At 50.9% G+C, this 27,229-nt stretch overlaps 1 protein-coding gene across 1 annotated transcript in view; it reads right to left on the reverse strand.

Moving 5' to 3' along the window:
• Positions 1-12,977, reverse strand: part of LOC135887572 (zinc finger protein 271-like) — a 44,283-nt gene extending 31,306 nt beyond the window's left edge. The window contains exons 1-2 of the mRNA XM_065415298.1: positions 12,899-12,977; positions 10,445-11,379 (exon numbers count right to left, since the gene is read on the reverse strand). Coding sequence (XP_065271370.1) covers positions 10,445-11,379; positions 12,899-12,977 — 1,014 coding nt within the window. The remainder of the gene's footprint in view (positions 1-10,444; positions 11,380-12,898) is intronic.
• Between the last annotated feature and the right edge of the window lie 14,252 nt (positions 12,978-27,229).

A 27,229-nucleotide genomic window follows, 5' to 3' on the forward strand; every position in this document is an offset into this window, starting at 1 on the left:
TGCTTAGGAAAAAAACTATTTGTAAGAAATCTAAAAGGATTAAGTTAGAGAATGGTGAGGGGACAAACATGCGATATAAATCTTGGTAGCTGTAAATAAAAGTATCTATTGAATAGAACTTTGTGACTATCTGTGTTTCTGTTAGAAGGTCTGTGTGGCCCTTAAATAAGATAAAAGTTTTGATGGAGCATCTTGGTTTGTTTTCAAGGGGCTGTATGTCTTTTAAACCAAAATAGTTTGTGAGAACCCAGCTATTATGTCTTTGTGTAAAGAGACCTATTTACAGCAAAAAGTTGAAATGTGTGTAGTAGACTCCGGGGCGGGGAGGAGGAAGGACACAAAAACAACAAAAATGTGTTTAAAATAAAGGAATAAATAAATAAATAAAAGCTCCTATATTCTATATAAAACAAGGGTGTTTGAGATGTGTTTGAGTACAATAGAGCTGCCTTACCCTGTTGAGCTGATGGTTTAACCACATTCCCACTGAAATAGCAGGGGTGACTCTGTTGCCTTCAACGAGTCCGTAGATCTAGGTCTAGATGTAATTATCCACCCTTGTTTCCATCAGAGTTATAGATATTAGTGATCAGTAATGGCGTTTGATGGGTGTACACACACAATAAGGGTCTGTCTACACTACGAGGGTATTTCGATTTCACTTAAATCGAATATGTGGAATCGATATTGCAAAGTCAAACTTGTGTGTCCACACTAAGGACAGTAATTCGACTTTGTGAGTCCACACTAACGGGGAAAGCGTCGACATTGGAAGCGGTGCACTGTGGGCAGCTATCCCACAGTTCCCGCAGTCCCTGCTGCCCATTGGAATTCTGGGTCGAGCCGCCAATGCCTTCTGGGTAAAAAAAAAGGGTCGAGGGTGCTTTTGGGTAATTGTCGTCATCCGTCTGTCAATACCGCCCTCCCTCCCTCCCTGAAAGCGCCGGCGGAAAATCAGTTCGTGCACTTTTCGGGTCAGTGACAGCACGGACGCCACAGCACTGCGAGCATGGATCCCGCTGCGACCATTGCTGCAGTTGTGGCACTTGTGAACGCCTCGCAGGTTATCATCCACCTTTCCCAGAGGCAGATGCAGATGAACCAGGCGAGGAGGCTACGGCACCGCGGTGAGGGCCTGAACTCTGAGAGGGACACAGACCTCTCACAAAGCACGGGACCCAGCTCCGAGGACATCACGGTGACAATGGGTCATCTGGATGTTGTGGAACGGCGATTCTGGGCACGGGAAACAAGCACTGACTGGTGGGACCGCATAGTGCTGCAGGTCTGGGACGAATCCCAGTGGCTGCGAAACTTTCGCATGCGGAAGGGGACTTTCCTGGAACTTTGTGAGTTGCTGTCCCCTGCCCTGAAGCGCAATGACACCCGGATGCGAGCAGCCCTGACTGTCCAGAAGCGAGTGGCCATAGCCCTCTGGAAGCTTGCAACGCCGGACAGCTACCGGTCTGTCGCAAACCAGTTTGGCGTGGGCAAATCTACCGTGGGGGTGGTTGTGATGCAAGTAGCCAACGCAATCGTCAAGGTACTGCTCTCAAAGGTAGTGACCCTGGGAAACGTGGAGGTCATCATAGATGGCTTCGCCGCGATGGGATTCCCAAACTGTGGTGGGGCTATAGATGGAACTCACATCCCTATCCTGGGACCGGACCACCAGGCCAGCCAGTACATCAACCGAAAGGGCTACTTTTCAATGGTGCTGCAAGCACTGGTGGACCACAGGGGACGTTTTACCAACATCAACGTTGGATGGCCGGGCAAGGTTCATGACGCTCGTGTCTTCAGGAACTCTGGTCTGTTTAGACGGCTGCAGGAAGGTATTTACTTCCCGGACCACAAAATAACTCTTGGGGATGTGGAGATGCCTACAGTGATCCTTGGGGACCCAGCCTACCCGCTAATGCCCTGGCTCATGAAGCCCTACACTGGCGCCCTGGACTCTGAAAAAGAACTCTTCAACTACCGGCTGAGCAAGTGCAGAATGGTGGTGGAGTGTGCTTTTGGACGTCTCAAGGGGAGATGGAGAAGCTTACTCACTCGCTGTGATCTCAGCGAAACCAATATCCCCATTGTTATAGCTGCTTGCTGTGTGCTCCACAATCTGTGTGAGAGCAAGGGGGAGACCTTTATGGCGGGGTGGGAGGTTGAGGCAAATAGCCTGGCATCTGATTACGCCCAGCCAGACAGCCGGGCGATTAGAAGAGCACAGCGGGACGCGCTGTGCATCCGGGAGGCTTTGAAAGCCTGGTTCCACAGTGAGCAGGGTAACCAGTGACTTTTAAGTTTCTGTACAGAGAAGCTGAACCTGCCCCCGTTTCTTTACCCAGTTAAGGATGACTATCCTCTCCAGTTACAGACCCCCTCCACCCCCTTCCAAAAAAATAAATTCAGTTTTATTTTGTTAATGAACACCGTTGTCTTTATTACTGTTTTCGCGGGAATGTTTTAAACCTGGGATGCAGACTGTGGTGGGGAGCGGGTGTAGTGTACTGATGCAACTGATCCTTCTAAACTCCAGGAATGACAGGATTCGCAGTGGCGGACTGGTTGTTTCAACGGAGCCTGCCAGCCCTCCTGAGCGGGACTGCGTGTATGTGGGGGCTATGTGACTTTATGGCAGGGGGAGGAGGGTTACAGATCCCCTGCTCCGTGGCTCTGTGATCCAGGACAAGGACCGCTGCATAACATCTGTAACTGCCCTCCCCCGCCACAAAGTCACAGAGCAACCCCCCCCCCCCCACGCACAGAACATGAAAACCACCTCCCAGACTGACCAGGGTAACTAGTCACTGCACTGTGTATGTGCCCTGCTGCTGGACCTGCCCCCGCCTCTGTAGCCTGCTAAAGGTGACTGTCCTGTCCCATTACCAAGCCCCTTCCCCCCCTGCAGACAGACTCTCCCTCAAAACAGCATGACTGAAACAGTAATGAACAAAAACGTATTTTTTATTAACAACCACACATGAAACTGGGAGGTGAAACTTGGACGGGGGCTTGCTTGAGGCGGCCAGGAAAGGACTTTTCAAATTTTGGGGAATGACAGCCTTCTGGTGCTTGAGCAGTCTGCAGGGGTGGAGTGAGAGTTTTCACGGACTCTTCCGCCCCTCCTTCTTTGGACTTTGGGCGAGGGGGGTATGGGACTTGGTGGCGGGGGAGTGCGGTTCCTGATAGACTGCAGCGGGGCTCTGTCCTCCTGCCTCCGTTCCTGCAGAACATCAACAAGGCGCCGGAGCATGTCCGTTTGCTCCCTCAGAAGTCCAAGCAGCGTTTGAGTCGCCTGCTGGTCTTCCTGCCGCCACCTCTCCTCACGTTCCATGTGTGTCCGGTGCATTTGGGACAAATTCTCCCTCCACTGGTTATGCTGTGCTGCCTGGGCTCGGGAGCAGCCCATAAGTTCAGAGAACATGTCCTCTCGCGTCTTCTTCTTCCTCCGCCTAATGTGCGCTAGCCTCTGGGAGTGTGATTCCAGGCTGGGTTGGAAGACAGTTGCAGATGTGGCTGTGGGAATGAGGAAAAGGCAGTGAATTCCTCCGAAAGATAAATGTAGTTGTGAATCAAGAACCTTGATTCACAAGAACCTAGTCTTTCTCTGTGAACAAGACCATGAACCACACCTATCACATGCGCACTGAGGACAAGGTCGAATTTTCGAACCTCGCCTTCAGTGCCTGGGCTTTTGCACTGCCGATCTGGGAACCGGGGCAGGACACGGTACTCTCTGTAGCAAGCAAAGATGGTAAGCCGTAGACTTGTTGCAGATTAAAACTTTAGGAGTACCACTGGCCACCTTTCACATTGAAAGCAATGCCAGTCTATGCTGCCAGCAATCGGCCAAGCAAGAACTGTGGCCCTGTCCCACCCCCTCGCGGATGTGCCAGGGAAAGATCCCTGGATGCTGACCCTCTCCTGCCCCCACCGCGTGGCTGTAAACCAGCGGTCACAGTTCTGTAAAGGAACTTGTTGCAAGCAGTCCCAATACTAACAGTCCCCTACCTAATTCAAAGCAGGTTGTCATGAGCGACATTACCCTCATGAGGATCCCGGACACCGAGATCCAGAGGATGCTTCGAGAAAGCATGCATAGACCGGGGCCCTATGCCACCATGATATGCAAGGCACTGATTCCAGAGTACCTGCTTGTCTCCTGGCGCGGGAACGTCTCGTACTTTGGAGGACCAAGTAAAGCCGCTCTCCCCAGGAACCTGATGAACAGGCTATCCCATTACTTGCAGGAGAGCTTTGTGGAGATGTCTGTGGAGGACTACTGCTCTATCCCCGGACATATAGACCGGCTTTTCATATAGCTGCAGTAGCAGGGACAAAAGAGTGGAGCAGCTTGGGCAGCACAATCATGCACAACCGGACACTGTTTGATTTTTTTATAAATAGTTGTTACTGATTATTTAAGCGCCCAGGGGGAAGAAATCATGAATCAAAGATTGTTATTAGTATTAATATTCAAGTTTTGTAAAAAATAAAGGTTTATATGTTTAAAGCACTTACCGCTTGATCCTTCCCCTGAATCTGTGTCCGGGTTACATGCTGGGGAGGGTTGGTAGGGGATCTCTGTAAGGGTGATGAAGAGCTCCTGGCTGTCGGGGAAATCAGCTTGGTAAGCGCTGCCGACTGCCTCGTCCTCCTTATCTCCTTCCTCATCTTCCACGTCCGCTAACATGTCCGAGGAACCGGCCGTGGACAATATCCCATCCTCAGAGTCCACGGTCAGTGGTGGGGTAGTGGTGGCGGCCGCACCAAGGATGGAATGCAGTGCCTCGTAGAAACGGGATGTGTGGGGCTGGGATCCGGAGCGTCCGTTTGCCTCTTTGGTCTTCTGGTAGCCTTGTCTCAGCTCCTTGATTTTCACGCGGCACTGCGTTGCATCCCGGCTGTATCCTCTCTCTGCCATGGCTTTCGAGATCTTCTCATAGATCTTTGCGTTCCGTCTTTTGGAGCGCAGCTCGGAAAGCACGGACTCATCGCCCCACACAGCGATGAGATCCAAGACTTCCCGATCAGTCCATGCTGGGGCCCTCTTTCTATTCTGGGATTGCACGGCCATCTCGGCTGGAGAGCTCTGCATCGTTGCCAGTGCTGCTGAGCTCGCCACGCTGTCCAAACAGGAAATGAGATTCAAACTGCCCAGACAGGAAAAGGAATTCAAATTTTCCTGGGGCTTTTCCTGTGTGGCTGGTCAGAGCATCCGAGCTCGGACTGCTGTCCAGAGCGTCAACAGAGTTGTGCACTGTGGGATAGCTCCCGGAGCTATTAGCGTCGATTTCCATCCACACCAAGCCTAATTCGATATGGCCATGTCAAATTTAGCGCTACTCCCCTCGTTGGGGAGGAGTACAGAAGTCGAATTTAAGAGCCCTCTATGTCGAACTAAATAGCCTCGTGGTGTGGACGGGTGCAGGGTTAATTCGATTTAACGGTGCTAAATTCGACATAAACGCCTAGTGTAGACCAGGCCTAAGGGAGGCGGGTGGGTGAGGATGGTGAGCTCTGATTAATATCAAATGAAATAAAACCTCAGGATTTCGTAGAATGCTATTGGACAGTTTAAATAAAACCCCAGGAGTTGGTTGAATGCTATGGGTCAGTCTTTCTAGCAACTTAAAGTCATTAAAAGTTTAAAATAATACATTTACAAAAATAAACAAGGGTCTAACCCAGGGGTCAGCAACCTTTCAGAAGTGGTGTGCCTAGTCTTCATTTACTCACTCTGATTTAAGGTTTCACGTGCAAGTAATACAGTTTAATGTTTTTAGAAGTTCTCTTTCTATAAGTCTATAATATATAACTAAACTATTGTTATATGTAAAGTAAATAAGGTTTTTAAAACGTTTAAGAAGCTTCTTTTAAAATTAAATTAAAATGAGAGCCCCCCGGAGTGGTGGCCAGGACCCGGGCAGTGTGAGTGCCACTGAAAATCAGCTCGCGTGCCACATTTGGCACACGTGCCATAGGTTGCCTACCCCTGGTCTAACCCAAAACTGAAATGTTTCAAAGGTTCACAAACCTCCACCATACTTTTATAAAACAAGTATTTGCTGTAAGAACAATCAAACATTTAAAAGCTCTGGATATTTGTAGGCTGTTTACTATGGTTATTTCAAAACAAACCAACAACTTTAAGCGTGAAAGAAACATGTTTAAAATAAAATTTAAAAAAACAACCTGTGATGTTATTGACATGAACTGTGACCATATAGATCATGGTTGCAACCATGTACAGAAGAGGTCAAGTGCAGTGTCTATGGAAAGGTTGTAGTTTACTGGTTATGATTATGCTGGCTGTATGTGTGTATCATTTTTGTATTTGAAGTTATAAATATTGGCTCTCAATGTCTTTGATTCTAAGTAGCCTCAGTGAAGCATTTGGTCAGCTTCTTGAGAAAGGCCTATTCTCAGTAAGTGCCCAATCAAGAAACACTTAACTGACAATGGACTTTGGGAGACGCCAATCCACATGTGAGTTTTCCTGGGAATGTTCAAACTAACATGTAAACAATGGCATCAGCCTGCAAAAAGCTGAATCATTTATAGATATGTGACTTGCCCAGGTGGCTACAAACTTCATCTTGTTGCTGTGACTTTGCACAGAACAAAGGGGTTTCCGCCCACAAGAGAGAATATAAAAGGCCCTGGAAGCCGCTCCATTTTGTCTTCAGCTGGCTTAAGAGATGGCCTCCCCACCCCAAAGAAATGCCTGAAAGAAACTGGAACAAAGGACAGTAACTATGGGGGTGTGAGTGACTGCTTGACTCAGACTAGGAAGGAGTCCAGTCTGTGAAAGAAGCTTATTGGAACATCTCTGGGAGTGAAATTTCATCTGTAAATAGTTTCTTAATGTATTAGGCTTAGACTTGCATGTTTTTGTTTTATTTTGCTTGGTAACTTGCTTTGTTCCATCTGTTATTACTTGGAATCACTTAAATCCTACTTGTTATACTTAATAAAATCACTTTTTGCTTATTAATTAACCCAGAGTAAGTAATTAATACCGGGGGGAGCAAACAGCTGTGCATATCTCTCTATCAGTGTTATAGAGGGTGGACAATTTATGAGTTTACCCTATATAAGCTTTATACAGAGTAAAACGGATTCATTTGGGGTTTGGATCCCATTGGGAGCTAGAGACAGGGGCACTTCTTAAGCTGTTTTCAGTTAAATCTGCAGGTTTGGAGCACGTGGTTCAGACCCTGGGTCTGTGTTGCAGCAGATTAGTGTATCTGGCTCAACAAGACAGGGTTCTGAAGTCCCAAGCTGGCAGGGAAAACGGGCTCAGAGGTAGTCTCAGCACATCAAGTGACAGCCCCAAGGGGGTCTCTGTGACTGAACCCATCACACAACCCCTAACATTCATTGATATCTGCAAGGTCCCCATTCCGGAGTGGGTACAGTAACATTAAGGATTGTTGTGTATGGTGATTTACTGTTTAATACTGTAAGAAGGCCCTACAGTGCTCCATGTTTTCATTGAAACAGGAAAATATATTGTAACTAGTTAAAATTGGTGGGGGGGTGGGGCTCCAGCTGTGAGCCGACAGAATGACAGCCCACGTAAGTAACGCAGTGTTACACGGACACTGCATCACCCTAAGTACACCGACATAAGCTCTACGCCTCTCATGGAGATAGAGTTGTCATGTTGGTGGAGCAGGCCACTGACTTTGGCAGAATCCGCATTCTAGTGGAGACAGTCATAATTAGGTTGACCTAACTCTGTAAACCAAGCCTTAACCATCCAGAGCAGGTGGCTACCCAGCTTCCTTTGAAAACCTGCAATAAAGTGCTTCCACGAGCTCCTGAGGCCTCTGTTACATTGTCCTACTGTTCCCATCTTGGAGTGGGAACCAGACAACGTCCCTACTTCTGTTGGCTTTAGCTAACTCCCAAGCATCCTGCAGCCAGAGGTTCCCGCTCTCTGTCACTGCCTCCTTACTGTGCCAGTTTCCTCCCTGTGATTTCCTGCCTCTTCCCTAACTTCCTCCTCCAACCGTCTGCCTAACGAGAGTCCGACTCACCTAGCCAGGATAACTCCACCCTCCCAGCATTGCCAGACCAAGAAGGCAAGCTGTACACAATGGGGCCAACTCCCCTCCCACTCACCCTGGTGTATATCAGGTGTAACCCCACTGGAGTCACTGGGCTGGTTCCCATCTCACTCACCCTGGTGTAAATCAGGTGCAACCCCACTGGGAGTCACTGGGGCAATTTCCCTCTAGCTCACCCTGGTGTAAATCAGGTGTAACCCCACTGGAGTCACCAGGGCTGGTTCCCCTGTCAGTCAGTGTAAATTGGGAATAACCCGGCAGGAGTCAGTGGAGCCGCACCAGGGAGTGAGGGAAGAAACAGACATGATGCTTTACCCAATTACGGGAAGTCTGCCAGGTCGCAGTGGCTAAGGGGGGAGTATGCTGGATGTATTGGGGCAGTTCCAGTTTTTCACGTGTGTTGAAGCTGTATCACTGCATGAAGCAGAGGTCCCTCTGTGTTTACCGAGGCAAACAGCCAGTGGAGCAAATGCTCCAGGTGATGAACAGTGTTTAAATGAAGAGAAAAGCTAATAAGCCGATGCTATCAGAGCTGCTCTTCTGTTCAGCGCGAACGTTCATGATGCTAGTTCAGGGCTTCATGTTAAACTCACCCAGATGCTGAAAAATTCCTCTGTTCAGTCAGAAGGCAGCAGTTGCAACACCAGTGCCATATTGAGGGGGGAAAATAGTGCACTTTTGAATGATTATTTTACAAGCCTCAAACATGTTGCCACCAGTCTCCAGGCTTTTTTATTTTGAAAATACAGTCAGCTTTCCGCTAAGTTGTGTGCTGCGCAGCTGTACCCGCGTTTCTACAGCCATTCAATCATAAGCAGAGAGAAAGAAGCTGCATTGTGCTATCATCTGCTATTTTTATCTCTCCCAACTGTGTGTGCATTTGTTTTGTCATAAGAAGAAACAGTATCAATTGGTGGCAACAGCTAGTCAGAGGCTACAACTGACTTTGGGCCATAATACTAGAACTAAAAGTTTGTTCTATAGAAGAGTCTACTCGGTGTAGGGGATTGGGAATGAGGGAAACTGCCCATATAAGGTTTTACTTCACCTTTTACATATCAAATGCTTTAAGGTCAAGATTTTCAAAACTGCCTAAAGGTTCTGGAGGCCCAACTCCTATTAAATTAAATGGGACTGGGGCATCCAAATACTCTGTGCGGCTTTGAAACTCCCATCCGGCACTTCCTTTTTACAATTCATAGAGCTTAAGGCCAGAAGGGGCCATTCTGATCATCAAGTCTGATTTCTGGCAGAACACAGACTGCAGAGTCTAACCCGACAATTCCTGCATCCAACCAATACCTTCTGATTGAGCCAGAAATATTTTAGAAAGAGACACCTGATCTTGATATAAAGACTCCGGCTGATGGAGAATCCACTACATGCCTCGTTACATTGTTCTTCCAATGGCTAATAGTTTGTGTGTGCTTTAATAAAAGGATGAAATGCATTTCGTGATGGTCGTTACAATGGGTGTCTCCAGTCGTGACTTTAAGCAAACCACAATTAACCATTTAATGCTGTAACAGTAATACCAGGGTTCTATTAACCCCTTCAAGCCAATGCCAATACCACACAAAACCCACTCCTAGTGATGCAGGATCTTTAGAGTTACAAGCACAGTCTGTGGGGTTTGTAAACTCTTCTAGTTGAACCTGTAGGATTCAAGTAACTTGGGGAAGTATGTTTTTACATACTATTTTTCTTAAAATAATAATTAAAAAAACAAGAAATTCCCATTTAAAACTTTGTTACAGTAGTTACTCTTGTGAATACGGTCCACTAATTGAAAACATAATGGTCAGAACTTGTTTGTTCTAATCAAGAAAGTTAGGTAAGGCATAGAAAACAGCTCTGGCCCTGCAACGCAGCATCATCAACCCAAAGCGTTCAAAAATTACGAGTCAGGCCCCTCGCCCCCTCAAAAACTCAGGAGATTTGAAACAACAATACATTTGTGGTTCTTTTTTTTCCTTTGACTTCTGGTTTGTGAGCCCTCAAGAGTCATATTTTCTGGGTTTTCTCCACAACCATAAGGGTTAGAAACTCACTTTTTCTTTCTTTCTTTTTCCCCCTCTTTAAGTGAAAGTAGAGATTCTTGTGCAATGAACACAGGACTCTGTGTGTTGGGGCTTTATAAGAGAAACACCAAATATCAATAGAGCTGGTGACTCTGGGCAATGAGATCTCATGGGGGTTTCTTTTCTGCCTCCTCTGCAGTCAGTCAGCTGAGGGGGGGCAGCTGTTGCCCCGTGGCCCTGGGGCTGTGCCAAGCATTGTGGCTAGTAGATGGGTGCATCCTTGCCCAGGTGGGTCCTCTGGTGACGGGTGAGCGTGGAGCTCTCCCCGAAGCTCTTCCCACACTGGGCACACTGGAAGGGCCTGTCGCCAGTGTGGGTGCGGTGGTGCCGCAACAGGTCCGAGCTCTCGCCGAAGCGCTTCCCGCACTCGGTGCACTTGTAGGGCCGCTCACCCGTGTGCAGGGTGCGGTGCTTCACAAGGTAGGAGCTGAGGCTGAAGCTCTTGCCACAGTCGGCACAGCGGTAGGGCTTCTCTGCTGTGTGGGTGCGCTGGTGCCGCACGAAGGTGGAGCTGTCGATGAAGCCCTTCCCACAGGCAGGGCACTTGTAGGGGCGTTCGCCGCGGTGGATGCGGTTGTGTGTGATGAGGTAGGAGCTGACGCTGAAGCTCTTGCCACAGTCGGGGCAGGTGTAGGGCTTCTCGCCGGTGTGGGTGCGCTGGTGGATGATGAAGGTGGAGTTCTGGCTGAAGCTCCTCCCGCAGTCCAGGCACTTGTAGGGCGTCTCCCCGGTGTGCAGCCGGTGGTGGGTCAGCAGCGTGGAGCTCTGGCTGAAGCTCCTCCCGCAGTCGGGGCAGGTGTAGGGCTTCTCGCCCGTGTGGGTGCGCTGGTGGCTGATCAACGTGGAGCTCTGGCTGAAGCGGCGCCCGCATTCGGAGCACTGGTAGGGCTTCTCGCCTGTGTGGATGCGCTGGTGGATGATGAGGTGCGAGCGCCGGGAGAAGTGCTTCCCGCATTCGGCACAGATGTTCTGCTTCCCACCCACCTGCAGGGCCTGCTGGGCATCTCCAAGCTCTTGGTAGCTGCCCTCCCAGGGACTGGGCACAGCTAGTTTCTCCACCTGCTGCTCTTCTGACCTGTCCTCACGCTCACAGGCCTCTCCCTCGTCAGGGCTTTGGGAAACGTTCCCTTCACATTCTCCTGCTACCGACCTGTGCAGTTCCACTGGCTCGGGACTTTCCTGCTGAAGGTTCTCCTCCTCGTTCTCACTCACCATCCCGCCACCTGCTGGGACAGAGAGAGAATCCAGACAGGAGTCAGTCCCTGTGCCGTGGGGAAGGAACCACAGAAAGAGGAACAAGAGAGAAGGGAAAACAACAAAATAACTGATGGGGAGCCTGAAAAACCACCCCCACGCTTCCCTCAAGGCAAGAGAAGAGGGAGTCAATTGGCTTCCACATCCCACCCGAACACTCAGAGGGGAAGGAGCTGGATGGGTGGGAATGCTGATTTTCAATAAGTCTTGGAGCACTGGGGAAGTTCCAGAAGATGGGAAGAAAGATAATGGTGGTAGTGTTGATGTAATATATTTAGACTTCTGTAAGGTGTTTGACTTGATACCACTCAACATTTTGATTAAAAAACTAGAATGGTATAAAATTAACATGGCACACATTAAATGAATTAAAATCTAGCTAACTGATAGGTCTTAAAATGTAATTGTAAACAGGGAATCCTCATCAAGCAGCTGTGTTTCCAGTGAGGTCCCGCAGGGATTGGTTCTTGGGCCTGCACTATTTAACATTTTTATCAGTGACCTGGAGAAAACCATAAAGAAATCACTGATGTTGTTTGTAGATCACACAAAAACTGGGGGAGTGGAAATAAAGAAGAGAACAGGTCACTGATATAGAGAGATCTGAACAGGTTCATAAACTGGGTGCAAGCAGACAATATACATTTTAATGTGGCTAAATGTAACTATATCCATCCAGAATCAAAGAATGCAGGCCATACTTATGGGATGGGGGCTCTATTCTGGGAGCAGTGACTCTAAAAAAGTCTAAAAAGGGGTGGAGGTGAATGTGAGCTCTCAGTGTGACGCTGTGGCCAAAAGGGGTGCATAAACAAGGATATCTCAAGCAGGAACAGAGAGGTTATTTTACCTCTGTATTTGGTACTGGTGCCACCACTGCTGGAATCTTGTGTCCAGTTCTGGTGCCCTCAATTCAAGAAGGATGTAGATAAATAGGAGAGGGGTAAGAGAACAGTCACAAGAATGAGGGATAAAGAATTAGAAAACCTGCCTTATAATGACAGACTCAAGGAGCTCAGTCTATTTAGCTTAACAAAGGGAAGGTGAAGGGGTGACTTGATCACAGTCTATAATTACCTACATGGGGAGCAAATGTTTGCTAGAGCTCATTATTAGAGAAAGGTCTAACACGATCCAATGGCTGGAAGTTGAAGCTAGACAAATTCAGACAGGAAATAAGGCACACATTTTTACTGGTGACAGTAATTAACCATTGGAACAACCTACCAAGGGCTGTGGTGGATTCTCTATCACTGACAATGTTTACATCAGGATTGGATGTTTTTCTAACAGATCTGCTCTAGGAACTATCTAGCCTGTGTTATGCAAGAGGTCAGACTAGATGATCACAGTGGTCCCTTCTCGCCTTGGAATCTATGTAGCTAAGAGGAGCGATGTCTGCCATGAGGATCCAACCCGTGCTGTTTGACCTGAATGAGATGAGATAGAACCTGGGGAGCTCACGGGACTGCTGTGGAAATCTCTCACCTGTGCTAGCATCACTTGGGATCTCCTCTTCCGAGGAGACCTGGAGATCCAGGACACATGGCTTTTCCTCTTGCTCCATCCAAGGGATCCTCTGAGGTTTAGGAAACTGAAACCCTGTTCATTGGAAGGACAATGGGTGAAGGTTCATTACATATTTCTGAGGAGTCGCTCCAAAAAAGTTCCTTGAAATGTAACCCATTCCTCTCTCATCATTGTGCTGATGCAGGAATGTTTCATCCTGAAACATGGACAAATGTTTACCAAAACCATAGCAAGAGTCACACCTGGGGTGTTTGTGCTATCAGACACAATTCCAGTAGGGAACAAAAGTGCAAAGACAAAGAAGAAATAGCAACCTAATAAGTTAGCATCATAACCTGAGTCACGCTCTGGACAAAGCTATCCAGCTTGGTGCTGATGTGGTCCCATCACTGTAGCATCCGAGTGCCTCATACTCTGGCTAGGTCTTCTGGCCCTGCAGTTTGGACTATGGGGCTGCGAACTGGAGAGGAGCAGTTTTAATAAACTGGTCACTTCATACATGTGACTAAATGGGAACTGAAAATACTGCAGCTTGCCCATGGACACGCTTGGCCAGGAGAGAATCCAGATCTCCTGAGACCCACTCCACAGGCTATTTTTGTCTCCTCTCATGTGCTCAGATCTGGATGATGAGCCAGTATCTCTTTGAAATAATTAGCCACGCCTCAAAGAGCACTGAGCATCAGTGATTTAGGCCCAGCACTAAGTGCTAAGAGTGACTTGAAGTATTCGTCAACTTTATAATGAACTCTCTGACCACTTAAGTTTTGTTGAAAATAATCACCCTTGGAAACCCGGCCACCTTGATTACATTAGCCTCATTAGCACTACAAAAGTGATTTTTCCTCCCTTGGTATTCACCCCTTCTTGTCAACTGTTGAGACTAGCCCACTTCCACCTTAATTGAATTGGCTCGTTAGCACTGATCCCCCACTTGGTAAGGCAACTCCCATCTTTTCATGTGCTGTGTATTTATACCTGCCTCTGTATTTTCCACTCCATGCATCTGATGAAGTGGGTTTTAGCCCACGAAAGCTTATGCCCAAATAAATTTATTAGTCTCTAAGATGCCACAAGGCATAAGTACCTGCTAAATACGCTGTAAAAAGATCTAACTGGAAAGATGTCACCTGCACAGAAATGCATTTGAATCATCAAATTAAATTAATAAATTCATAGATTTTAAAGCCAGAAGGAAACATTATAGCCATCTGGTGTGCCCTGCGCAACGAGAATACTATCCACTGATTCCTGCATCAGGCTGGTATCTTCTGGCTGTGCTCTAATTTTTTGATAGACCCCCAGTCCTGATGGAAAGACACCATGTGATGGAGAAGCCACCACATCCCTAGTTTCAAGGGTTAATTTCCCTCAGTATTAAATATCTGCACCTCATTTCAGGTTCAAATTCCAGGCACTGGCTCTTGTTATACCCGTATCAGTTAAATCAAAAAGCCCACAAAGTACTGTACCTGCATGGAATGAAGGGGTCTGAATGTAACTGGGACAGGGTCTGTCATTTACTGCAAGTTTGCTCAAAACAGTTGGTCCCTGGCCTAGGTGCTACCCCAATACAAAATAAATGATGTGTGTTCTCCCTGGCAGGGCTTTGGAGCGGAGCCCGGAGCTGGAGCACGGAGCAGCGGAGCAGAAGGTTTTTGCCTGGAGCCGGAGCGGAGCTGGAGCACAGCTCCAAAGCCCTGCTCCCTGGGATTGCTTTTATACACTGACATAGGGTAACTGGGGACAGGACTATAAAGAGCTTTTCTATAATACCTGAAAACTGGAAAACAAAATAGTGCCAAACTAAGGTCAAAGAAGCCAAAAACTTAGGGGTGATCGGTCATGGCCTAGCGGATCTCCCCTCTTCGAAGTTACAGCTTTCTTCTCCAGTCCACCCCCGTTACACCGGGGTTAACTAATGGTCAGAGTTTCTGGAGCTTTGTCTATGTAAACAGCTTCCAGAAAAAAACAGCGTGAGAGTGAGAAAGAAAGTGTCTGTATCATTCCCTAAGGTGGGATTTGGCACTTGTGCTCCCAAGTTGTCTGGACATTTGGCAAACCCGACTCCTATCCCCAGCTTTAGTTTCTGACTCCCCAACCCCTCTGGTAGGGAGACGGGGGGCATATTTCCAAGAGCTGAGCACCCACAATTGGAGCCGGATTCTCCAAACCGCTCAGCTCCCACGGTGAACCCAACGCGCCGAGTTCTGAAAACTCTGCCCGGGAGAGGTCCCTGGCTCGGCCCGGGGCGTTCGCTCTCCCGGAGCTGGCTCGGCTCCTGCAGGCGCTCAGGGGGGCAGAGCCTGGGGGGTGTCAGGGAGGGCAGCAGCTCTGGGACTCGCAGACCCCCGCCCGCCCGGGAACAGAGCTGGGGCGAGGAGGGGCCGTTGGTGCAGAGTCACTTTCCTGTCCGGCCCCAGCCCTTTCCCCCGGGTCTCTCCCCTCACCTGCAGGCTCCGGCTCAGGGGCTGGTGTCGGCAGAGCCCGGGGCTGCCCCAGGGGCTGGTTCCAGCCCCCGGAGAAAGTCCCCCCAGCTGGACACAGAGGGGCGCTAAGGAAGGGCTCTCCCCGCTGGGGAGCAGCAGCTGTTTGTTACAGATTCGGCAGCGTCTCTGACCCAGGAAGCTCAGCCCCCAATATCCGGAAAAAAAGAGGCAGATCATCTGGTCATGGAGAGAGTGGCCGCCCTCCCGTGGCCATGGCCCTCTGGTGGCCACAGCTGATCGACTCCCCTCCCCAACCCCCGGCCTGTGCTCCCCCTGGGACAGAAAGGGGGCTGGGGTATCGGCCAGGATCCTTCCCTCCTTTCTGAGCAGAGAGAAACCTCCAGAGAAACCTGTCCCTGCTGCCAGCCAGGGCTCTGGGCAGCCACTTGGCCAGGTGTCCATCAGTCCTGGAGCTATTCACCGTATTGCCAGCTGCAGATGTTCAAAAATCATGAGTTGGGCTCACCAAAAACCATGAGATTCGGTAACAATAACAGCTTTGGGGTTCTTTTTATTTGCCTTCTGCTTTCTGAGCCTTTAGGGCAGGGGTGGGCAAACTTTTTGGGCCAAGGGCCATATCTGGGTGGGGAAATTGTATGCAGGGCCAGGGCAGGGGGTTGGGGTGTGGGAGGAGGATGCGGTGTGCAGGAAGGGGCTCAGGGCAAGGGATTGGGGCAGAGGAGGGGTGCGGAGTGTATGAGGGGGCTCAGGGCAGGGGTGCGGACTGCAGGAGAGGGCACGGGGCAGGGGTTGGGGTGCAGGGTGCAGCGGGGCTCAGGGAAGGGGGTTGGGGTGCACAGGGGAGCTGCGGGGGGCGGTACCTGGAGGCAAGGGCAACGCATAGAGCCCTCTGCCCCCCCGCCCGGGGGCCGTTTCTGAGTGGGGGGCAGCCCGCGGGTCGTAGTTTGCCCACCCCTGCTTTAGGAGTGCTGGGATGACATTTTGAAGCTTCCTCCACAGCCAGGAGGGCTAGAAACTTACTTTTTCTTTAAGAATGAAGGCTGAAATAATCATCACCTGATTCCAGGAGCTGGGGCTTTAAGGAAAACAATTATCACGAGACTCATGACAAAACCATGAGAGTTGGCAATGCTGCATTTATTTTGGGGACCCTCTGAGACAATCCCAAGTCCCCCAGAATCTCAGTCCCACCGCAGTCTCCGGAAGTCTCATTATTTTTATTGTTATTATTGGTGTGGGAGCACCTGGAGGCCCCAGTCAGGACCCAGTGTGCTCAGAGCCACACACACAAAGAGATGGTGTCTGCCCCAAAGAACTTACCCAATCTAACTACAAGACTAGACACAACAGGATAATACAGACAGATGATGGAGGAGCACAAGGGAACAATGAGCCCATTCTGATCAGTGTGATAAGCAGCAGCTCCTAGCCATTGTCAGCACCAGCAGTAATGAGGTAACTTTTAGCAGGTGTTAGGGGAGCTGCTCCCCCTTCCCCATACCGGGGCAACATGGCAGGAAGCAGGGAGGTGCCAGTTGTGGGGGACAATGGAATACATGGGTGAGGAAGGCTGGTGTTACTGGCAGAGCGGATGCTGGGCTTGACCTCTCAATAGCATAGGAGGGTGATACATCAGCCAGGGAAGGGCCTTGCAATGAGTGATTTGTGTGTGATGCGGTGGAGAAGGGGAGCCAGCCAGGAGCTTGCAGAGAGGGATGATGGGGTCACAGGAAAATGATCTTTGCAGCAGCAGGGTTCTGGACAGATGTAGGTGGGGTAAGAAGATGGGATCGGTCCCAGCCAGGGAGGAGGATGCTCAGTGATCAAGACGCGAGATGAAGGCCTGGATGAGAGGTTTAGCTGTGATGGAGGAGAGCTGGGTCTACCATAGAGAGGTGATGCAGGAAGCAGATTGACACACAGCCAGGATGGGGCCACCAGCCATGTCAAAACAACACACACTTTGCTGGCCTGCGTGACAGGGATGGTGGTTCACCCCAGTGACAGTGTATAGCAGACTGACTTGCCCCTTTATGGGTTTGCCTGGGCCCAGCCGACCGTGGTTACTAAGGAGGCACAGCTGAGCAGGAATCAACTTATTACTCCATTAAGAGCAGCAGGAAGCTGCAGGGAGAGTGCGTCTCAGGGAGAACAGAGCAGAGCGAAGAGGCAGTTGGGGGTGAATCTGCTCCGGCAGGGAAAGCTGGGACTTCAGGCAGGAAAGGCCTGAGCATGAACTGATAGAAGGGTAAATGGAGGGGCTTGGGAGGGACTTGAAAACGTTATCTTGTCAGTTTGTTATTTTAATAAAACCAGAACTTGAGACAGGCTATGAATGGACAACAGCCTGTGTGAATCATTGAAGAAGCTTCTTGAAAGGGGAAACTGAGGTAAGGGGCTGCTTGCGGGGCTGCTTGCAGGGCTGCCCTAAGGCTATGAGAGGGTGTATGGCAGTCAGCCCCCGCTGACACTGGGAAAAGGACTCCATTTGGGGGAGAGGGTTTGTGAACCCAGCCACAGCTATCCCCTGTTTGACAGAGCACCCTGCTGGAGGATGCAGTATGATGAGTGGAACTGGAGGACAGTCAGGTTTTGGGGGAACCTAATCTGGGACGACACCGAGGCTTGGCTTTGCCAGTTGGTGGCCTGGCTACTGCTGGACAAAGCTTACCTAAGGTGCAGAAAATTTCCCTCCATCCTGCATACAGCAGGGACAGACCCTGCCCCAGTGATGACAGTGGAGATAACTCTTCTGTCTGTAAAAAGAACAGGAGTACTTGTGGCACCTTAGAGACTAACAAATTTATTTCAGCATAAGCTTTCGTGGGCTACAGCTCACTTCTTCAGATGCATAGAGTGAAACACACAGACAGAAGATATTTATAAATACAGAGAACATGAAAAGGTGGAAGTACGCATACCAATTGTAAGAGGCCAATCAATTGAGATGAGCTATCAGTAGCAGCAGAAGAAAAAACTTTGAAGTGATAATCGAGATGACCCATAGAAGGTGTGAGGAGAACTTAACATGGGGGGGGGGGAAAAATTCAATTAGTGTAATGACCCAACCATTCCCAGTCTCTGTTTAGACCTAAGTTAATTGTGTCTAATTTGCATATTAATTTGAGTTCAGCAGTCTCTCTTTGGAGTCTGTTTTTGAAGTTTTTTTGTTGCAAAACTGACACCTTCAAGTCTGTCACTGAGTGATTAGAGAGGTTGAAGTGTTCTCCCAGTGGTTTTTGAATGTTATGATTCCTGATGTCAGATTTGTGTCCATTTATTCTTTTGCGTAGAGACTGTCCAGTTTGGCCAATGTACATGGCAGAGGGGCATTGCTGGCACATGATGGCATATATCACATTGGTAGATGTGCAGGTGAAGGAGCCCCTGATGGTGTGGCTGATGTGGTTAGGTCCTATGATGGTGTCACTTGAATAGATATGTGGACAGAGCTGGCATCGGGCTTTGTTGCAAGGATAGGTTCCTGGGTTAGTGTTTTTGTTGTATGGTGTGCGGTTGCTGGTGAGTATTTGCTTAAGGTTGGGAGGCTGTCTGTAAGCGAGGACTGGTCTGTCTCCCAAGATCTGTGAGAGTGAGGGATCATCTTTCAGGATAGGTTGTAGATCTTTGATGATGCGCTGGAGAGGTTTCAGTTTGGGGGCTGAAGGTGGCGGCTAGAGGCGTTCTGTTATTTTCTTTGTTGGGCCTGTCCTGTAGTAGGTGGCTTCTGGGTACTCTTCTGGCTCTGTCAATCTGTTTTTTCACTTCAGCAGGTGGGTATTGTAGTTTTAAGAATGCTTGATAGAGATCTTGTAGGTGTTTATCTCTGTCTGAGGGATTGGAGCAAATGCGGTTGTATCTTAGAGCTTGGCTGTAGACAATGGATCCTGTGGTGTGTCCTGGATGGAAGCTGGAGGCATGTAGGTAAGTATAGTAAGTATAGCGGTCAGTGGGTTTCCGGTATAGGGTGGTGTTTATGTGACCATCTTCTGTCTGTGTGAGACATATGCACTGTAGTTGCCAGAAGACATATTTAGTGTAGTTGTAGCCATGTGGGACCCAGGATATTAGAGGCAAGGAGGGTGAGGTAATATCTGTTATTGGCCCAACTTCTGTTGGTGCGAGAGACAAGCCTCCGGGCTGCACAGAGCTCTTCCTCAGGTCCTGATGAAAAGCTCTGTGTACGCTTGAAAGCTTGTCTCTCTCCCCAACAGAAGTTGGGCTAATAACAGATATTACCTCCCCCGCTCCCTGTGTCTCTCTACAGCCAGGACAGACATTCTCTCGAATGGTGACAGCAGGAATATAACATGGCTGATGCTTGGAGCTAGTAGAATTTTTTAAAACAAAAACACGTAGTCCATCAAGGGCTTTTTAAAAATCCCCAGTTAGGTATTTCCAGCAGTTTTTAAAAGTTTTTCTATGGCAGTTTTCGATAGAGAAATTAGCCTTTTGGTTTTGAACAATGAATGAACTCTCCTGTTCCTGGCCGAGGATTGCCGCCCCACTGCCAGCATGGCCTGGTGCCCTGGGCAACACACGCCGGCTCTCCGATTGGGCTCCCCTGCAAAGCTGGGTGTGTGTCAGGGATGCAGGGAGCCCCAGGAACCTGCCAGATCTCCGTGTAGTCAGGGCCGGCTTTAGGCCGATTCCGGCGATTCCCCTGAATCGGGCCCTGCGCCTAAGAGGGCCCCGCGCCCTTGCCGCCGCCTGTACGCAGTACCAGGGCGGGCGGCCGGCCAGGCTTCCCCGGGGGCAATTTAAAGGGCCTGGGGCTCCCAGCAGCAGCTGGAGCCCAAGGCCCTTTAAATTGCCACCAGAGTTGAGCCCCATTTCTGGAGCCCTGGGGTAGGGCTGAGGGGCTCTGGGGGCTATTTAAAAAGTCCGGGGCTCCCCTTGCTTCTACCACCCCAGCCCTTTAAATAGCCGCCGGAGCCCCGCCGCTTCCCCAGGGCTCCCTCGGCTATTTAAAGGGCTGGGGCAGTAGAAGCAGGGGAGCCCCGGACCCTTTAAATAGCCCCCAGAGCCCTGGGGTAGCGGGGGGCTCTATTTAAAGGGCTGGGGCTCCAGCTACCTCTGACATCCCGGTCCTTTAAATAACCGCGGGAGCCCTGCTGCTTCCCCAGGGCTCCGGCAGCTATTTAAAGGGTCGGGGCAGTAGAAGCAGGGGAGCCCCTGCCCTGCCCACAGCCAGCCCCTGCTGCACCACCTGCCCGCATCCCACACCTCCTGTCCTGCCCGCAGCGGCAGCCAGCCCCTGCTGCACCGCCTGCCCGCAACAACCCCGCACCCCCTGCCCTGCCTGCAGCCAGCCCCTGTCTCCAGCCAGCCCCACACCCCCTGCCCTGCCTGCAGCCAGCCCCTGTCTCCAGCCAGCCCCGCACCCCCTGCCCTGCCCGCAGCCAGCCCCTGTCTCCAGCCAGCCCCACACCCCCCTGCCCTGCCTGCAGCCAGCTCCGCACCCCCTGCCTGCAGCCAGCCCGTCTCCAGCCAGCCCCGTACCCCCTGCCCTGCCCGCAGCCAGCCCCGCACCCCTTGCCCTGTCTCCAGCCAGACCCTCCCTCCAGTCAGTCCCTGCCCTCCCTCCAGCCAGCAACATACATAATATATAATTTTGTTATTATTTATATAGTTATGGAAAGTAAATAATACATGGAAGAAATGAAAGGGTTTTTTTTACGTTTTTTTTTTAAGTCATCCCTGCCGGGGCCCCGCCGAAAATGTTCAAATTGGGGCCCGCACTTCCTAAAGCCAGCCCTGCGTGTAGTGATGGCACTCATTCAGCAATCCCGGGGCAGGGCTGGGGTCAGTCTCCACTGCAGCGAGGGAGACTCACATCCAGCGCCAGCAGCCTGGTTCACAGCAAGCTGAAGGGCCTGTTGCAGAGTCCTAGCGCAGCATCAGATTGCATGGCCCCCGGAAGGTAGCTGGTCTGGCCCCAGAGGATGGATGGCTACAATAGGGAGCTGGCCTGGGTCATGGAGATTCAGGCCAAGCCCGGGAGGGTGCCATTTCAGGCATTGTTTCCCCTAACTGTGAATCCGGGGGAGGGAGGGGTTAGTTATTTGGCTATTGAGTCTTTATGGGGAAGCCACACACCTCCAAGTGTGTGTGAGCGTCTCAGTGTCAGAGTTCAACCTGCAATGCACATGCTGGCTGCTCAGAGGGGCTCTCTCCTAACCCCTGGGGTGGGGAATCTGCAATTTTACCCTTCTCCACCACCTTCATTGTCACTGCCCTGGCTCCCCCTGTACACACAACCCTGCACAGCACCGTGGGAACTCCAGGAGATTCCCCCTCCCACCAGGGCACTGCCCTAGGAGGCATTGGGCTAAATTTGGTTCCACATTCTGAGGCCTCATCTACATGACAAAGTTAAGTCACCATAAGTTGCCCTGCATCGGCCTCTGTGTACATGTGTCTACACTCAAATTTGTCTCCATCTGACATAAGTGCCCCATTATAGCAACACAGTCAAACCCGCCCCCCCATGCCAAATGGCATCAAGCCATAGTCGACCTGCTGAAGTTCGCACAGTGCATGTGTAGACATTGTGTTTGAGAGGCTTAAACCTCCTGAGACCCACCAGCCCCATCTCCATGAGGTTAACAAACCAGGCAGGCTCAGCTCCCTGACTCTGCTGACATTGCTGACTCAGGCAGGTGTGGTGTTCACGCCCCATTGAGGTGAATGGGGAGGCTCATAGCTCTGGCTGCAGAGCTCACTGCCCACTGGGAACCCCAAAAAGCAGCTAGCTAGCCTGGGTGCCTGGGACCTGGAAAGCCTGGGCTGGGGCAGAGAGAAGTCACCATGTGTGACCCAGGGACCCCTTGGTGACAACTGACAGAGAGCACTGGGGGTGCACAGGGATTACAGGGAGCCCTGGGTTGGATATACATATACATAGTTCACCGAAAGCCATACCCACTAGTCGACATAATCACTGTGAGATGTATGTACAGCTCTAGACTGACAATTATACTTTTGAGGTCTTGGTGTTAAGACAGGTCACCAGGAGGTGACAGACCTCGGGCATGTTCCGAGGCAGGAGGTAACACACACCTATCTCCCTGTCTGGCCATTGGGGGGTTGTGTGCTGTGTGCCTCACACTGTAGGCCTGTTTGCACACTGAACTGGGTGTGGAAAGACAGACTACGAAGGCTACAAGAGGGGAACCTACAAGCTGAGACAAACAGCAGGGGGTGCCCTGTTCATGACTAAAGCCAAATGATGGGACTGGGGGGTAAGAAACACCCTGAATCCTTCACCACGTTTGTCGTATGAACGGTAGCTCACAGCCAGCTTGGCTGTAAAATGACTGTGGGTGAGCCATAGTCTATATGACAGGGGAGTTGCTTGTTAGCCAGTCTGGGCTCTAGAATCCCCTTGTGGTTCCATTTGATACAGAACCATTTGTTTCCAGTATTTCAACTTGCTACTCCTGGAATCTCTGTGCCTTGTTACCTACCCTTAGCTCTGTGAAGAGTGAAATCAAGTGTGAGTGCAGGGAGCTGTGTGGGCGGTGATCTGAGTTGGAACCGGTCAGCTGGGGTGCACTGCTCCTCTGGAAGCAGAGATTTCATGAATATTGTGAGTGTGGCTGGGCCCTGCAGGGAGCAGCTCGTAGGGATGGAGGGTAGCGTGCTCCTATCTAGAGGCACCAACTTTCTAGTGTGCCGGGGGGTGCTCAACCCCTGCTCTGCCCCAGACCCCAACCCCACTCCATCCCTTCCCCCAAAACCACACCCACCTCTTCCTGCCCACACTTCACCCCCCCCCGCCTCTTCCCGCCCTGTTCCGCCCCCCCCCCCAAGCATGCCCTGCACTCGCTCCTCCCCTCCTCCCCCAGCGCCTCCTGCATGCTGCTAAACAACTGATCCATGGTGGGGGGAGGTGCTGGGAGGGAGGGGGAGGAGCTGATCAGCGGAACCACCGGTGGGTGGGAGGTGTTGATCAGGAGGGCTGCCGGTAGGTACTCAGCACCCACTATTTTTTTCCCAGGTGCTCCAGCCCTGGAGCACCTATGGAGTCAGCACCTATGCTCCTATCACTCACCCATAACCACAGATTGTGTTGTCCATGGACAGTGGGATCGGAGAGCTGATCCTGGCAGGCCCAGGCCAGGCTCCCTCATGCACAGGGTGGGCAATAGGGAGGTGCCTCCGAGCCCTGGGTATCTCCGTCACACCAGGCCAGGAGCCTGAGTGACATGGCAGGCAACCAACAGCATCCCAGGATGAGCCTGCACCTGGCTGGGACTTCCCAGTGCACTGAACCCAGGTGCAGGGAGGTGGCTGCTGCGGAGATCCCCAGCCTCCACTGACAGGAGACAGCTGTAAGCTGTGCAGGGAGGGAAGGTGGAAAGGAGCAGAATGAACCCAGGGCCCTTTGGTCCCTCAGTGGGACACTGAGGAGGGAGGGGTAAGGGTGGCAACACTCGGGGGGGGGGGGGGTGCTCCAGGAAGGGGCTACATGGGGATTCCCCCCTTCTAGACCCTGTAGAGGGCCCTTCCCACTTGTGATTTCATGCTCTAGTTACGAAGTGCTGACCAGGGGCCACAATCAGCCCTGCAGTGAGGCAGCCGCCTGGGGTCTCTGTGCAGTTGCACCAGACAGCAATGGAGACCCCTCTACAGGGCTGGGGGTGAACCTGGGGCTGCAGCAGCAGGGGCTGCAGGGATACCTGCTGAGGCTCTGGGGAAGGGGCAGGGTTTGGGCCCCAGGGCATCTCCCAGCAGGGGAGTTAGCAGCGGGTGAAGGTGCCATGAGGGCCGCTGCACCATGGGCAATGGCTGTGGAGGGGGATAAAATGGAGACACTCTAAGGGTATGTCTACACTACGGGATTAATCCGAATTTATATAATTCGAATTTAGGAAACCGATTTTATAAATTCGAATGTATTCGGCCACACTAGGCATATTAATTCGGTGGTGTGCGTCCAAGCTACCGTACTAGCATCGATTTCCAGAGCGTTGCATTGTGGGTAGCTTTCCCATAGCTATCCCATAGTTCCCGCAGTCTCCACCCCCCTTGGAGTTCTGGGTTGAGACCCCAGTGCATGATGGGGCAAAAAACATTGTCGCAGGTGGTTCTGGGTACAGCCTCCCCCTCCCTCCCTGAAAGCAACGGCAGACAACCATTTCGCGCCTTTTTTCCTGAGTGAACTCTGCAGACTCCATACCGCAGCAAGCATGGATCCTGCTCAGCTCCAGAACGCAGTCATGAACATTGTAAACACCTCGCGCGTTCTCGTGGAGTTTATGCTTACCCAGGACCAGAAAAAAGAGGCGAGGAGGAGGAGGCGGCGACTGCAGCGCAGCGACAAGCGTGATGAGGACACGGACATGGACCGTGAATTCTCTCAGACCGCGGGCCCCGGTGCTTTGGAGATTATGATGTTAATGGGCCAGGTTATAGGCTTGGAACGCCGATTCTGGGCCCGGGAAACAAGCACAGACTGGTGGAACCGCATAGTGTTGCAGGTGTGGGACGATTCCCAGTGGCTGAGAAACTTTCGCATGCGTAAGGGCACTTTCATGGAACTTTGTGACTTGCTTTCCCCTGCCCTGAAGCGCCAGAATACCAAGATGAGAGCAGCCCTCACAGTTGAGAAGCGAGTGGCGATAGCCCTGTGGAAGCTTGCAACGCCAGACAGCTACCGGTCAGTCGGTAATCAATTTGGAGTGGGCAAATCTACTGTGGGGGCTGCTGTGATGCAAGTAGCCAAAGCAATCACGGAGGTGCTGCTACGAAAGATAGTGACTCTGGGAAATGTGCAGGTCATAGTGGATGGCTTTGCTGCAATGGGATTCCCTAACTGTGGTGGGGCGATAGATGGAACCCATATTCCTATCTTGGCACCGGAGCACCAGGGTACCCACTACATAAACCGCAAGGGGTACTTTTCAATGGTGCTGCAAGCACTTGTGGATCACAAGGGACGTTTCACCAACATCCATGTGGGCTGGCCGGGAAGGGTTCATGACGCTCGTGTCTTCAGGAACACCAATCTGTTTAAACGGCTGCAGCAAGGGACTTACTTTCCAGACCAGAAAATAACCGTTGGGGATGTTGATTTTACAGATTCAGACTAACACGGCTACCCCTCTGATAAATGCCAATTGTTATTCTTGGGGACCCAGCCTACCCCTTAATGCCATGGCTCATGAAGCCATACACAGGCAGCCTGGACAAGAGTCAGGAGTTGTTCAACTACAGGCTGAGCAAGTGCAGAATGGTGGTAGAATGTGCATTTGGCCGTTTAAAAGGTCGCTGGCAATCCTTACTGACTCGCTCAGACCTCAGCCAAACCAATCTCCCCATTGTTATTACTGCTTGCTGTGTGCTTCACAATCTCTGTGAGAGCAAGGGGGAGACCTTTATGGCAGGGTGGGAGGCTGAGGCAAATCGCCTGGCTGCTGATTACGCGCAGCCAGACACCAGGGCGATTAGAAGAGCACACCAGGAAGCGCTGCGCATTAGGGAAGCTTTGAAAACCAGTTTCATGACTGGCCAGGCTACAGTGTGAAATTTCTGTTTGTTTATCCTTCATGAAAACCCGCCCCCTTTATTGACTCATTCTCTGTAAGGAACCCACCCTCCCCCTTCCCCCAGCTTGCTTTCAAAGGAAATAAAGTCACTATTGTTTAAAAATCATTTATTCTTTATTAATTGATTATAAAAAGAGGGAGAGAACCTGAGTGGGGTTTGGGAGGAGGATCAGCGGGAAGGAAAAGCCCACTAAAAAAAGGTTAAAAAAATGGCAGCCTTTTGCTTGGGCTGTCCACTGGGGTGGAATGGGAGGGTGTACGGAGCCTCCCCCCCCCCCCCATGTTCTTACACGTCTGGGTGAGGAGGCTATGGAACATGGTGAGGAGGTAGGGGGGTTATACAGGGGCTGTAGCGGCACTCTGTTCTCCAGCAGCTGTTCCTGAAGCTCCACCAGACGCCGGAGCATGTCTGTTTGCTCACGCAGCAGCCCCAGCATTGCATCCTGCCTCCTCTGATCTTCCTGACGCCACCTCTCATCTCGAGCGTCTCTCCTCTCCTCACGTTGGTCCCTCATGTCCTCACGTTGGTCCCTCCTGTCTTCACGTTCACTGGCTTCTTTCCTATACTTGCAAACCGTGTCCTTCCACTCATTCAGATGAGCTCTTTCACCCCTGGTGGATTGCATGATTTCTGCAAACATCTCGTCTCGCGTCTTCTTTTTCCGACGCCTTATCTGGGATAGCCTTCGGGAAGGAGGAGGGAGGCTTGAAACATTTGCAGCTGCTGGAGGGAGTGAAAAAAGGAGAGAATTTTTTTAAAAGATACATTTTTCAGAACAATGCTTATACTCTTTCACGGTGACAAATACTATTCACATTACATAGCACATGTGATTTCTGTGCAAGGTCGCATTTTGCCTCTTAATATTGAGTGCCTGTGGCTTTGCTGCTAGAGATCACAGGCGCAGGTCCGGGCAACAGAATTCAGCTTGCATGCTGCCATGGTAAGCCACTGTCTTTAGGCTTCTGCGCCCTGCTTTCCCACATACCAAGCAAAGCCCGTTGTGCTGCAGTTTTCCTGTTAACCTTCAGCAGCAGAAAACAAGCTAACACCCCCCCCACCATCCAATTGTCTGGGATGAGTGCTTTATCCCTCCCCCCACCGCGTGGCTGGTATCAGGGAAGATCCCTGCAGGAACCAAACTAACACCCCCCCCAACCCGCCATGAATTCTCTGGGATGAGTGCTTTATCCCTCCCCCCACCGCGTGGCTGGTATCAGGGAAGATCCCTGCAGGAACCAAACTAACCCCCCCCCCAACCCGCCATGAATTCTCTGGGATGAGT

Source organism: Emys orbicularis, chromosome 13, assembly GCF_028017835.1.
Source record: "Emys orbicularis isolate rEmyOrb1 chromosome 13, rEmyOrb1.hap1, whole genome shotgun sequence".
NCBI classification, from domain to species: Eukaryota; Metazoa; Chordata; order Testudines; family Emydidae; genus Emys; species Emys orbicularis.